Here is a 14,102-nt window from a genome sequence, read left to right on the forward strand (position 1 = left end):
GACAAAAAAAAAAAGCTTAAAATGTCACTTAGATTTAGTTGTGTTTGTCTTACTTGTCTTTGCCACAGTGTCATAATACAATTCAGGAACAATGTTGAATTTTTAAGCATTAAGGGTTTGGTTTTTTTTTTTTTAGAAAGCAGAAAAAATAGCGTGGTCTTTCCAAATAATTCATTCTTTAACCTTTCTCAATGATAGACTTAGTTTTCAAATTTTGATTTTAGGTTATCAACTGTTTTCTTATCCCTGGCATTAAAATGATGTTTCTGGTAAGACTCAGCCCTTCTAAAATGGAATGTTTTGGAAAATTCCCCATGCCTTCCATAGTACAGATTTACTTTCATGGTCATCACTAGTCTCTGGTGTACTTGGCTTCCTCCTTATTAACTACTCCTAATATTTGTTGCAGTGCTTCACTTCACTAACTTTTTAACTTACTCAAGACTTAAAAATAACCTTACAGATCTCAAAGAGAAAAAGAAGAAACACATAGATAAGCTTTTGCTGTAAGGTTTCCCATTTTGTTTTGATTGTCCTCCACATCAATGAGATTTGTTTGGCTAGATTATATACAAAATAGATGGTTACTGAATACCGCAATTAGGCATTCCTACTAACTAAAGTTGACACCTGGACTTCAGCCTGTAGATAAAATAGACTTATATTGTGCTGCTTTTGGTGAGGAGTGAGTTAGCTGACCATAATTTTACCTGAACCACACACTGTCTACATCTTACCTTAGCCATACCTCCATGTACTACTGATTTGTCTCTGTTTGTTATCTAACTAGTAGCCTTTTGACTGTATCCTTTTAAAGTAACATTGAATATGAGTTTGCTTCTGAGAATTGAAGTACATTTTTAAACTCTAATATCTTGAACGGTTAAGAAGCAGGAGCAGTAATACCATTCCTCTACCATCACCTGAAATCAAGTATATCTATTCATAAACTCAGCACATTGTTACCTGTCCTGTTTAACTGTAGTAAGCTAACTACCTGCAGTGTTGGCTTTCTGTCATGTTAGAGGGAAAGTTTCACAGCTGCATGTGTACCTGCTGGGTTGAGAAACCTAAAGGAGAACAGGATAGAAACTTGACTGTGTCTGCTGGAAGACATTATGATTGTTTGTATTCTCATAGCAATTAGGACATTTCTGATGGAGCAGAATGCCATTACACAAGGTAATATCCTGTGTTTGTACAGCCCTACTAAAGATGTGCAGCTCCCACAGGAAGAAAAGGGTCACACATGGAATAAACCGTTAGTTATAGTTTTCATATTCTGTGTCTTAAACCACATTACAGTATTTTCCATGTTGGTCTAAGTTGAATCAGTGAGTGGTGCCCCTTACAGAATATACATCTTATAAAGATAGCCAGTGTGTGATATGCTTTGAAGCTAATAGGATTTGGAGAGAGAGAGGCAACAACCCCACACTTGAAGAGAATATGTACTATGAACTAGTCAGTAGGCTAATTATGGGTAATGTCTACCTTACCTTGCCCAGGTGGTATGAACAGAGCATACCCAGACAAAATAATTTGCCTCAATGCAGTGATTCCTTGACTTTTAAAAATGTATTGAGCCTTTGGACTAAAATGATTAAAACTCTGTTTGATGTAGCCATCAGTATTCTGGAACAAAGCACCAATTTTTGCTACTGAAGCAAACCATTTTCTTTTTACTTTCTTATTTCCAATGACTAGGTTTTAAAATCTCTTAGCACTGGGGCTGCTCTGAAACCAGTTTAATTTTACAAAAATGGAAAGTTTTTACATAGAAAATACATCCAAGTTGGTAACAATAATAGCTGGGAGTACCAGCTTGAGCAAAGCTGGTAACTTGCAAAGCAATCAAGTCTTGTTTAAATTTTTTCTAGAGTTTCTTGGAAGCAGAAGACAAAGACGGTTACTTCCCCTGTGCTCGGCAGGCACCATACCTATCAAGAGCGCTGTCTCCTTACAGAGAGCATGGCTTGGTTCGCTCCAGTCCAGTAAAATATGCCAGAAAAGATTCTCGGAATACATCTAACGCATCTAACTCAAACTCAAGTGTCAGTACATCAAGTACACCAAGAAAACACTCTGGACTTTCATGCAGTTGCTCCACTGATAGTTTTGTGAGCATTAGTCATTCCCAGAGGTGTCAAGGAAGCAACTCCAAAGTATACAATGGGGATCTTCTAGACAGGCACTCTGAGTTCTTTACTGATAGCCGAAAACCTTTTACTCCACGCACCTTAATATCAGATGCTAAATCTTTCCTGTCAGAGTACAGGTATTATACTCCTGCTCGAAGGAAAAGGAAAAATCACTGCAAGCAGCATGTGGAAGCTCAAACGCAGACTGATGTGATCAGGTACAGAGATTGAAACTTTATTTTGAAACTGTGGAATTTAGATGTTATCGTAACACTAGCTTCATAAAAGCAACATGTTTTGCTCTCATTTACATTTGCATAAAACCAGAATAATTATTCTGAAATTATTCTAACTATGCTGTAGCAAAAGCTAGGACAGAATGTGATTTTCCTTTTTTCACTGGCATATTTTGTTGCCTTCTCTCTGGAGCAATTGGTTTCATCTATACAAGTTGGATACAAAGTGCCACTAAATCCAAACTGTGGGATCTCACCTTTGCTGGGGATAGTAATTCCCTCTCTCTTTTCTTTGCTCTTTCTGGTGTATAGTTGTGCTTTCTGTCTTCTAAAGAATTAACCACTATAAGCATGCAAGTAGTTCCCCACTGCTGCCCCTGTAGTCTCATATTTTCCAATTCGTTAATTAATACATCATGCAAAGATCCTTTTTTTTTAAACTCTTGAATGCAGCTCATCGTCTTTCTATCTTTCTATCATTTAATTTAAATGCCTTCAGATGTATCCTATATGAAATATTTTTAAGAAAATTATGTCCTTCTCTTGCATTGAACTCCTCCTTAGCAAAATAAACCGTTCTGATTTAGTTTTGTTTTTACTGATACTACCTCATAAAGAGAAATCTTTTCTCTTTTGTGTTCTGAGTGCCTGCATGTCTAAATCTGTTTTTGTCCTAGAACAAAGTAGGAATTTCATAAGACTGGAATTATGGTAGCCTTGGCTCCATATTGCAACTGTTGATTTTTCTGGCTGTAGGTCATGGTGCAGTTTTCCTGGTGCACTTTTAATGTATAGGATCATCTCCATTCTCAATTCTGAACAATTATTTTGGATAATTTAGCTATCCCCTGTAAATATGCAGCCAAATAATGGATTTGGATCACCTACGTATGACCGTTGTCATCCTTCAAAATGAACTATAACTTAGTTTTATTATGTGGATGAAAGTCTGGCAGAAATTTTCTAAACTGTCAGAGACATTTTAGTACTAGGTCCCATTTAGATTGATGGGAAATTTCCACAGTGGCACTGGTATTCTCATCCTGCATATTTTGAAAGTAGCCTTCTTGGAAATCTAATACATGTCTAAATTTTGTAGCTTTCCATCTGCAGACAAAGCATCTGAGGGAAATGTTATGACTGAACAGCAGAAGATTACATTGAAGGTAATACATCTATCAGTCATCTGGGTACTCTTACCACCACACCCTTCACTGTCATTTTGGAGTATATACTTCATGTCTGCCACAGCAGTGTACAACTGATTTAAGTTTCATTTTCTTTATTGTCATGAGATGACTTAGTTTGGTAGAGGAGAGAGAGTTTCAGAAGAATGAGTGGAAACAATAAGAAAAAATATTGAGGCATGTGAAGAGACCTTAGGATATTACAAAATTTTAATATTTTTTTTCAACAGTTTTTACCAGTGCACTATCATTTAAATATCTGTTAAGGACATAGATAATTGGTACATTATTTTTCAGCAGAACAGGGTACTTCTTTTTCAAGGATTTTTTCTCTTCATTTTTACATTGGATGACATATTCCAAAAAGCTCTCAACAGAAGAATTGGAACCAAGGAGTCCCTTCATCTGAGGAAGCACCCAAACCAGTGGGTGGTGAAGTTTTCTTTGATACTGTTTGCTTTCTGTCTTGCTGAATGTATCTGGAATGCTTTAATGAAAAATCACACCACTTACTTCAAATTCTACCAGCTCCTAGTATTTTCCTGTCGTAGTCACAGAAAAGTTTGCATCCATCATTTTGATTTGAATTGCTAAGTGTTTGTGACAGTTGAACTTAGTTTTTTGGTTATTTGGTCTTTCAGAAATTGCCTTAGTGTGTGGTGGTTTAAGATTATTAAATTTGAAAGATGAAATGGAATACCAGCATCTTTGGAAGGCAGAGGGAAGCAGGCAAAAGACCTGAAATATTTCTTAAGACTTCAAATCTGAAGTTATTTTGTCTCAATTTGTACTACTATTTGGATGGAAGACTTTGATCAGAAGTTAGGTTCTTACTTTGTGCTTTATCTTGTAGCATCTGTACAGACAAGTCCTTAAACAAATAGCCCTGTCAAAGATAACAGAAGTACCTGAATAACTATGGACTTTCTTCCTGAATAAAGGCTACAGGGTCAGATTCTTCACATCTCTAGCTTAATAAGGCAAATAATTATGCTTTATTTATTGGAGAAGAGGGGTGAGAGAGAATATGGATTTATAGCTTTACTGAAAGTACAGAGACCACCTGAATTGATCTGCATCTGCAGCTGACCTCATTAAGAAAATGTTAAATGATTATTCAGAAGGCTTCACTCCAGTTCCACACAGAACTTCTGATTTCATTTCAAAACTGTCATATCTGACTTTTTCTTTGGCTGTTGTAAAAGTGACAACAGTAAGTCATGTAGCTTTACAGTGGCCCTTTCAGAGTGTTATAATTTAAAATGCAGGCAGTCAGCAACTTTACTTTCCATCAGTTTTGTGCAAGCAGCTCAAGAGATGTGATTTAGAGTGCTGGTTCCTGTTTTTGCATGCCAGATTTTACTCCTGTTGGTGACATCGACCCCCTCTGGCTTTTAGAGAATTCATCTTTGACGTACTTGTCAGGGGAGGAATGTTCCACATGTCCTGTTGTCCCGGACTAAAATTTTGGATGTCAAAGCTGATGACCCTTTGCTGCCATATGTCTCAGTTTACCAGAAAAGAAAGTTTCTCAGAAAAGAAAGACGTAACATTTGTAGGGCTGCTTAATCACAGATAGTTATTAGGTTCCTTTTAATGGTAAAATTTGCTGTGCATTTACACTGATAATAAAGATTTTATTTCTGTGTTGTAGGCTGAAGACAGAAGATATACAGTGGATGAGCCTGAGAGAGGAATAGCTGCTTTTCCGTACTCCTTCCTAAGGTGCCTGATTTACAGCAGGAAGCAATATTTGAAGTATTCCTTCTTGCTTTCTATACACCTGCTTCTTAGGCCGTAAGCCTTCACTACCATTTCTAAGTCTCTTCTCACAGGACTTTTGTTTGGTTGGGTTTTTTAGATCAATGGCCTTTCCCAAATTCAAAAGTCATTATTTTCTGATAAAGTGATTTATGATAAAGTTCCACTGGGAAGCCAATTAAGAAAGAGAGCTCTGAAATATATAAGTATTTTTGTCAGGAGTGAGAGTGATGACACGTTAATACAGCTGTTAGTTCTGTACATCCAAGCATACATCTGAGCTTATGGACTATATATTTCTTATACTGTACTACAACTAAATACTAGATTGGTATTCCAACTGGTATTTCCTTTCAGGAAAAAGGGTCTCTAGACATACAGCCTTTTGAATCTATGATCTGTGAGAACTGCAGACCAGAGGCATTTCCCACATTTTTTTCTGAAAATGTAACACTGAGATTTAGAATATTGTCTACAATACAAGAACAGTGTTGGAAATCAGGCCAGAACGCAAGGGCTCCCAGCTGATTCTCCTCATTGCTGACCTAAGTATCATGCATGACTCACTGATTTGCTCTCTGTCCTTTTCATACAAAGGCTTTTTTTACCTGAGGAAAAAATTGTACTGTGAGTAAAAAAACCACTTTCGTGGATAGTGGAGGTCTGTACAGCATCTGAAGTAACATTGAGGTGTTAGACCACTGCACCTAGTGAGGTGTTCTAATACTCTTGAACCATAGTCTTTCAGGCTTCAATGTAAGCAGTGGATTTTGCTACTGGAGCAGGGTTTGGGGGTGTTCTGGTGGGTTTTTTTCCAAGAGGAAGCAGGATAATGGCACAGCATGGCTCCAGAAGAAAGCAAGAGGCAAGGCAGTATAAAGGGGTTTTAGAATGTTGTTCTCCTCCTTACCTTCTGATTTTCTGATTAGAGAGACATCATTGTATTCTCAGCAGTCTTCAGCAAGGAGGACTATTGAGGCTGAGTAAGTATGCTTAAACTATTTTTCTGCTAGTTTGCAACATTAAACTAGAAACTCTTCTTCAAAACTGATGAACTTGAAACAGTAAATGAGGACTTAGAATAAACTGTTGTTCGCAATTTACAGTAAAGTGACATGACTATGAATTGTTATATGATACTTAAATTTCCATGTGAATCTAAAAATGAAGAAAATTTATTATAACTTCAGAAGAAAGATAGACTTCTCTTCTTGTCCAGTGGCTATATTTTAAACATTTCCAGTTCTTTTATGGACTGTAATCTCAGAAGCAAATGTTAGCAAAATAACATATCAAGTTGAAGGGCATTCTTACCACATTTCTGCTCTGACATTTGATGAGAATTAGAAGAGGTTTGAGTTATATTCAGAAACTACCAATGGTTTGTTGTGTGACCTTGGGAAAGTCATTTAATTCTTTGTGCTTTAGAACAGGCTTGTTCTTGCCTAACTTTAAGGATGTAATATAGGTATCCAGGATCAGCTATAGATATCTTCCTTGACTACAGAAGGAACGAAAATTACGTTCTTCAGGCTGGATGATTAATTTTACATAATGAAAGTCATGCAATATGTATCCCATTTTTTATTTTCTGTTTACTAAGACTGGAGGATGATTTGATAGAGCTTGATTGGATACTTTGGGATATTTACAAAGATGCTATGAAAGAGAAACAGCACTGAAATCTTTTCTTTTGGGGTTTTCTTTTGTGCTATTTTCCAAACAGAACTCTCAACTTTTGGAGTGTCTCCCATTTATAGCAATTGGCATCAACAAGGCTTTAAGAGGTATTAAAATAGAGAGAAATTTGATCAAAGAGGTGAAAGCCACATCTCACACTAACAAGGATTTTGTACATCAAAGAGTTGTTGTTTGAAAGGAATGGAAGCTGTCAAATAAGCACTTACATTTTTCTGAGCTTCCAGTGAGGACTACAATTTTCAGCAATTTTCAGATTCTCTAGAAGCTCCTTTGGAAGCCTTTACTCAGAGCATCAAACTGCAATTTTACACTTTCTTCCCAGTTAGCACCCCTTTCTTCTTGAGTGTGAAGCAGGTTCTGAACACTTTCCAAGATTTGCTGATTTCCTCACTCGGGATCTCTGTGCTAGTTTATACCACAACAGAAAGTTAGCATAAACACGAAGCACCATAGTTACCTTTCTAACAGTCTGATATTTTACACAGGGTTTTTTATTATTATTCAAATTGAATGTAAGGCTTAGTTTGTCCTGTTAGAATTACCTTTTTGAAAAATAGCAGGTGGTGCCAAGAACTATACAATCTTCTTAATGGCATTTCCCATAAAGGTGATTGGACCTACTACATTGTGTAATATGTGTCTCTATTTTAAAACATTTAACACGGGGTTTTCTATTCTCCCTGCAGAGAAGAAGAGCTTTTATATTTAGCTTTCATTGAAGATGTAACAAATGAAATTCTTAGCCTTGGGCTATTTTCTAACAGGTAGGTTACAGTTGTTTTCAAATTTGTAATGCTGTGTCAGAAATACATGGACTCTGTAAGAAGGGGAGGTAGTGTTTAGTAATAATTTCTTTGCCTTTAAGACTATATAGATAACACAGTTACCCCTTACTTTTGTTTCCTTTTCTTTTTTTTGCTTTATGTAAGAAAGGGGAACTAGGAAAGACCTGTGGGTCATCTACTTCAATCTGCTGCTATGTACCATGAGATAAAGCCTCTGTAAGAAACTGACCTGGAACCCTAGGTAGAGTAATGCTAAGAAGAAATAATTTTACTCTGCAACATCTGTTTTGCTAAATAAACCAAGTTACTAATGTTTCACATAACAGGTCCTCCATCCCCTTCTGTCCTTGTTCCTGTTCTAATATGAATTCAATCTCCAACATGGGCTGTCTGGATTACATACTGTTTTAGATAAGGGTTCACCAGTTGCTAAATCAGATCTTTTTCAACAATTAAACAATAAGTTATGATACAATTCATGTATTTGAGTAGTACTCCCAAATTATTTTCCATACCAGTTCTTTCTGATAAAGAACTCTGTTTATAGCAAAAAAACCCCTACAGTATTTCTGATACAGAATTTTAACCCATTTTTGTAATTCCATTTTCAAGGCAGTCTAATTTCAGCATTATATTCTGATCTTCCTCTGGGTTGATAATGTTCCCAGCTGTTTTTCTATTCTGTGCACTCTCATTTTTTTTCTCATGTCAAGGCTATCAATGAGAATGTTAAATACACTACATCAAAAAATTAATCTTTGAGAAATTTCAAGAGCAGTCTCCCTCTGGTTCTTGTTTACAGTGATGTTGTCTTCCCCTAAAACCCTTCTTGCACTAATTTTTTTTTTTTTTAATAATTTCTCATGTAAGCTTAGATTAAATTCACTTGACCTTCTGGAAAATCTATTCCAGTGACTGTGTGCCTTAGTTGTCACAGAACACTTCCTCTGCGCTGAAATTTTTTCTTATCCTGCTTAAGCAATGGAAGAGAGCTCTCAGGGCTGAGGACTTTTCTCTGGATTTTTTTTTTTCTGAAGCTGGATTTTATTCCTTCCCTTTATTTACACTTGTGCATATCAGCCACTATGGTGCACCTAAGAGATTTTGGATACTTCAGCATGCCAGTAGAACCACCACTGGACTGGTGGTTTCTCCCACCACAAAGACCCAACAGATCAAACACACCCAGAGTTGTGCTACAACTTGCCCCATGGTTACCATCCACTGCCCAAAGCTGGGTCTGCCTGCTGAGCACATGTCCAGTGGGATGCCAACTCCAGGTAGCCCTCTTTGTTTCAATTATGCTCTGTCACAATCTTAGTGGTCCCATTCAGCTAAGAAATGAAAATAAAAAACTACAGTCATTAATTTATGTAGATCTGTTAAAAGTTGGTTTTCTTCCTGTGAAATCATTTAATTGTTCATTTGTAGAGTGCTGGAACAACTATTTGAGTGTCATATACAAGAAAATAAGAACCGTTTGGATGAGGTAGGTGCTGCCCCTATAATATTCTCCCTCTCTTCATATGACCTCAGCAATGTTTCCGAAGTACAGTGGAAATGCACTGTTATATTTGCAGATAAGGGTAACCAGAATGCTCAGTGGGGAGCATCTCTCTCCATAAATGAGATTTGCAGACTCATGGATCATGGTAGATCAGGAGTCACAGGCACAGTCACAAAAAAGGGACAATAGTCAACCTAGTTTGGTGACACTTGCTGTATAATTTAGTCACTTGATTGCAAGCAGCCTGTCTTTCCTTACATCAGAATTAAGCCCTGAGTTCTGGGAAGATAGGTGCTGTTGGGCTGGAGAAGTGTCACCCCTTTCTTCTCACCCCCTAGAGCAAAATGCGCCACTTGTTGGATGTACTGAAAGCAGACCTCGGCTGCAGCCCGGGCAGCAGTGCGGAACAAATCCACGCAGGCTGGGAAGCCTTTGACTCACTGGACCTGCAAGAGTTTGATACCATGGAAGAGCTTGAGTTTACCAGTAAAAGTCAGAGGCAAAGAAAAGCTACAAAAAGTGAAGAACTCTTTGGGACCATGGACTTATCATTAAAGAAACCAAACAAATGTGAATCGTCAGTATGCAGGGAAAGTTCAAAGGAGACACAGAGCAAGGATCACTTTTCAGAAGACGTTGCTGAAATGATGGATGCTGGGACAGAGTCTGATTCTTGTGTGAAATCTGAAGAAGACCCAGACGCTTCACCCTCGTGTGAGGCAACTGTAAACTTGATTACTTGTGCCAGTGATTTGGAAGCCAACAAGGAACTTAATGATCTTGAGGAAAGCTTTGCAGAGGCCCTTCAGATCTCACATGACTATTCGTAATAGTAGCCAAAACTTAGCTGTTCAGGGATAGAGCTAGTTCTGTGGAGAACTGCCACTTGTTAAATAGTAGTAAATTATTTGTTTTATTTTCAGTTTATTTCTGTTTAAATACTGCTAAAATCTCTCTAGCAAGATCTTGTTAATTGGGCATTAATTAATCTCTATATTAATGTAGACTCTAAAGGGCAAAGTGTCAGTTACCAAAAAAATTTTGTACATTTTGTCTATAATTGTATAACTCAGAACTAACTTTTGAGAATATTAAAATTAGGTGTATATTTTTAGTAAACTGTAATAGTAAGTTATGAAATATTTATTGGTTTTTATTTATAATAAATAAATTCATTGCTAGTGCAGTTGTGGTCCTGCTATAAAGATGCAAGATTTTCTAGTCTGCAAGAATTCAACTTACCCACATCAAAACATGGTATACCACTTATCTGCAGAGCAGAGATGGAACTGTTTGTCCGTCCTGGAAGAGGGCATTGTTTGATGTTAAATCTCATTGAGGCACAAAGTTCTTATAATCAACTTTCTTCCTTTTACAGTAACTGTAGAACATAAGAATTTCCTTTTCCTTGCACTACCTAGGGTGAAATAAGGAATGAGTGTGGACAGGCAACTTTCCAAACATAAGAATTTCTTTTGGAGCTGGTAGATGATCATTCCTTCTTCAGCCCTCAACTATGAAGTCAATTGTCTTATTTGTTGTACCAACAGGTATAAAGAGCTGTTTTGCAGTATTAGCTGCTCTCAGTCTTTACCTAACCAGTCAGCTTTCTGAAAAGGACATTTATCTCTAGCTACTGTATATGGCAGCTCTTGAGCTGTTTAATACACAGCTCTTGTTTTGGTGGTTTTTGTTTTTTGGGTTTTTTTACGCAGCTCTTGAGCTGTTTAATCCTACTTGTCCATGACAACCTACTTGTCCTATTTCTGGAAAGTGAAGACTGCAACAATTTTCAAACTGCACAACACTAAAATACACAGTTCAATTTCTTGCCTTAATGACAACCTTGGCATAGCATTCTGCATCAAGCTTTGATTTTGAAAAAAGATCGAGTTAGGTACTGATTGATGACTAGGACTGTCTAGTAGAAGACACACATCAGGCATCTCATACAGCAAATGGAGAAAAGTTGGGTCTGTGTTATGATTAAAGTTTAAATTGAAGTTACACATGCATTGCACAAAATCAGCCCAAATTTCTTTGTCTAATCAGAGTACAGCTATTACCTGGCATTCACATTACTGCAGAATGAGCTCAACAGGTTCTGAGGAAATGCCAAGAAGTTATGTTGTCTTGCTGTAGGTGAGGAACTATAAGAAGCCTTAGGAATCAGATAAAGCCTGTCCTCAAATACCTCTTAGGGCTGGTCTTAATCTGCTTTCTCCAAGGGCAAACCCAAGTGGTTACAGTTCATACATACAACTGCTACCACCTGCCTCCCCTGTGGTTCATGAGTGTCTACCAAAGACTATTGATTCTGTAAGCTAGATGACTGATTGCAGCTGTAAGTAGCTCCAATAGACATAGACCACTGCTTCACTTGTGAAGTATGAACTTTTTTTTTTTTTTTTGGGGGGGGGGGGCAGGGATCTCAAAAAAACTCTAGAGAAAGCCAAACAAAAGCAACATTTCTGGCACTGTCATCAGCATTGCAGTGCAGAACATAATTCCCAAAAAAAGCAAAAGGCACTTTCCTGGCTGCCTTGGCCGCAATAATAAATTACACTTGTTGAGAGTGACAGCAGACTAGGATTTATTTCAGCCATGTACATGTGGCTGTGCAGGTCTGCTGCACTCAGCTGGCTGTCTTGTAGATCTGGCCTGCAGCTTGAGTGCTCTGGTAAGATAATGTAAGGATTTTGCATCCATCCATCAGAGCTTGTCTTGTTGAAAAGACACCCACAGGGCTGATTCAGTACAGTGCAGGGATGGTTTGTCCTCAATAACAAGTAATCAAAGCCCTTTCCTTTCAAAGGAAATTCCCTCTCTATTCCTTACCCCACGGAGCTGAAGGACAGGATGCACCTAGGGAACTATTGTTTCTATTGTATGAACAATTTTAACACAGAGAGACTGGTTAGAAAACTAAAGAGCGTGGTTAGATGTATCCAAGTATAAAGCCTCTTTGCTCCTCAGCCAGGACTTCACCCATGCTTGAAGCCCTCCAGTCTGAGTTCTCCAATCTTGGTCAATAAAGGAATTTAGGGGTTTTTCTTCCCTACCTCTCACTACACTGTATAACTTGCATGTCATAAAAAAAGATCACACGAAAACTTTGTCTTGTGGTCAACATGAGTCTGATTAAAGATTAATAAGAATTTCACATTTAAATTCCACAAATAAAAAAGAAACTAAACACCACAGTGGTGAAAGTCATCGTGACATCACCTCACAGAAAGATGCAAATAATGACACAGTCATTTCCTGTAGTATGAGTAACACCAAAATAAACAAAAACAGTTCCTTGACCATATTTCCTGTTGATGAGCTGTCTGACATCAATGACATTTTTTCTGGGTAGATGGAGCTTAAAAGAGTAAATAAATTCATTGAAACAGGCCTTTCACAAAGAAAGCATCTGTCTGAATAAACCATAACTGTGAACATTTCTTGGATCCCAAGTGAAATTTCTGGTAAAGAACCAGAAGATCATGCACTCCAGTATGCTAGCAGCTGGAGCAGTCAGCCCCATAAGCAAGTCAGCAGTCAGCTCCAGTCAACATAAGTTGTTTAAGCAGCTTGATATGCAAGCCTGACGCACATCACTGACAGTGCAAGCTTTGTTTGTTTTCCCAGGGTTCGGGGTTTGGTTTGGTTTTTGGTTGGTTGGTTGGGTTTGGTTTTTTTTGTCTCATCACCTTTTACTTGGTGATACACTCAGGTCTTGGCACAAGCGATAGCAGAACAAGGTAGTCACGACGCCATTACAAATCTGAATGCTTCAGAAGTAACAAACTTAGGAGCAGTTGGCAGCTGTGATCTGCAACGTAAAGACTTATTTCTGCGCAGATTTATGTGAGTGATGGGCACAAGCATAACTACATCAATGTTTACTTCAGATGGACAAAAGCCCGCTATTGTTACTTTGCTCTGTAACAAACCAGTCTCTTATCTTTAAAGCCTACAGTTTTGTCATCACTGCTCTTGTTTTCAAAGGTAGGATTCTGTTTATTTACAAAGCAAAGTGGGGCTTTTGGTCATCTGAAGTAAAGATTAATGTGATGAAAGAAAAAGGTGCTTAGATGTCTTAGGGCTGACCACAAAACAAAAACCTGCAAGCAAAACCCAAGCTATCATTTTATCCCTGATCGACCCCATCTCTAAGACACCTACACCTTTTTCATTTAGGCTTAGCTGCAGAATGACTCCAGGGTCCTGTTTCTCTGCACTTCTGTACATTTCTACATCATTTATAGCTATGCAATAGTAGTTATAGAATGATGCAGCTCACCTGATAACGTTTCATAATTCACGTACAAATGGCTCCATCAGAGAGCGAGGGAAAAAAGGGCTACTTTTTTCTCAGCAATGATGTGTGCAAGGAGTACGAACAAGAGTACTGGAGCATCAGCATAAATAAAAATTAGGTCCAGGAGTTTCATTTGTAGCACCTAATGCAAGCTGTCTCAGTGCAGTGACAGCACAGCTTCTAACCAACAAGACACCCCAATAACACCCTTTGGTGCACTGCTACTGTTCCTCTGTGCCTGAGCACCAGTGAAAGGTAGCAGTCCCAGGCCACAGCCTAGGGGAAGGAGAAATAGCAATGGAAAATGAATGTTAAAGGGAATATAGGAAGAAAGGAAAGGAGGAAAGGGAAATTGTTATTTATTCCATCTTTTAAAAAAATGGTGAGACCTATTATCAGGCAGAACCGGTGCAGAGTAGAAATTGAGATGCCACTTGTTAACGTTGGTCTTCAAACATATTTTAGAGCTCCCTCA

At 37.9% G+C, this 14,102-nt stretch overlaps 1 protein-coding gene across 5 annotated transcripts in view; it reads left to right on the forward strand.

Moving 5' to 3' along the window:
• The window catches only part of SPATA7 (spermatogenesis associated 7), a 46,099-nt gene extending 35,641 nt beyond the window's left edge, over window positions 1-10,458 (forward strand). For 2 of the 5 annotated variants that reach the window (XM_072865680.1, XM_072865682.1), the window contains exons 6-12: window positions 1,881-2,359; window positions 3,477-3,543; window positions 5,219-5,361; window positions 6,255-6,308; window positions 7,713-7,790; window positions 9,243-9,300; window positions 9,657-10,457. In XM_072865680.1, the coding sequence (XP_072721781.1) occupies window positions 1,881-2,359; window positions 3,477-3,543; window positions 5,219-5,361; window positions 6,255-6,308; window positions 7,713-7,790; window positions 9,243-9,300; window positions 9,657-10,148 (1,371 nt within the window). In that variant the 3' untranslated portion in view covers window positions 10,149-10,457. Of the gene's footprint in view, window positions 1-1,880; window positions 2,360-3,476; window positions 3,544-5,218; window positions 5,362-6,254; window positions 6,309-7,712; window positions 7,791-9,242; window positions 9,301-9,656 lie in introns of all 5 variants that reach the window. The other 3 variants (XM_072865684.1, XM_072865681.1, XM_072865685.1) reach the window with 3 other exon arrangements.
• The last annotated feature ends 3,644 nt before the right edge of the window (window positions 10,459-14,102 follow it).

This window comes from Ciconia boyciana, chromosome 6, assembly GCF_034638445.1.
Source record: "Ciconia boyciana chromosome 6, ASM3463844v1, whole genome shotgun sequence".
Classification (NCBI taxonomy): Eukaryota; Metazoa; Chordata; class Aves; order Ciconiiformes; family Ciconiidae; genus Ciconia; species Ciconia boyciana.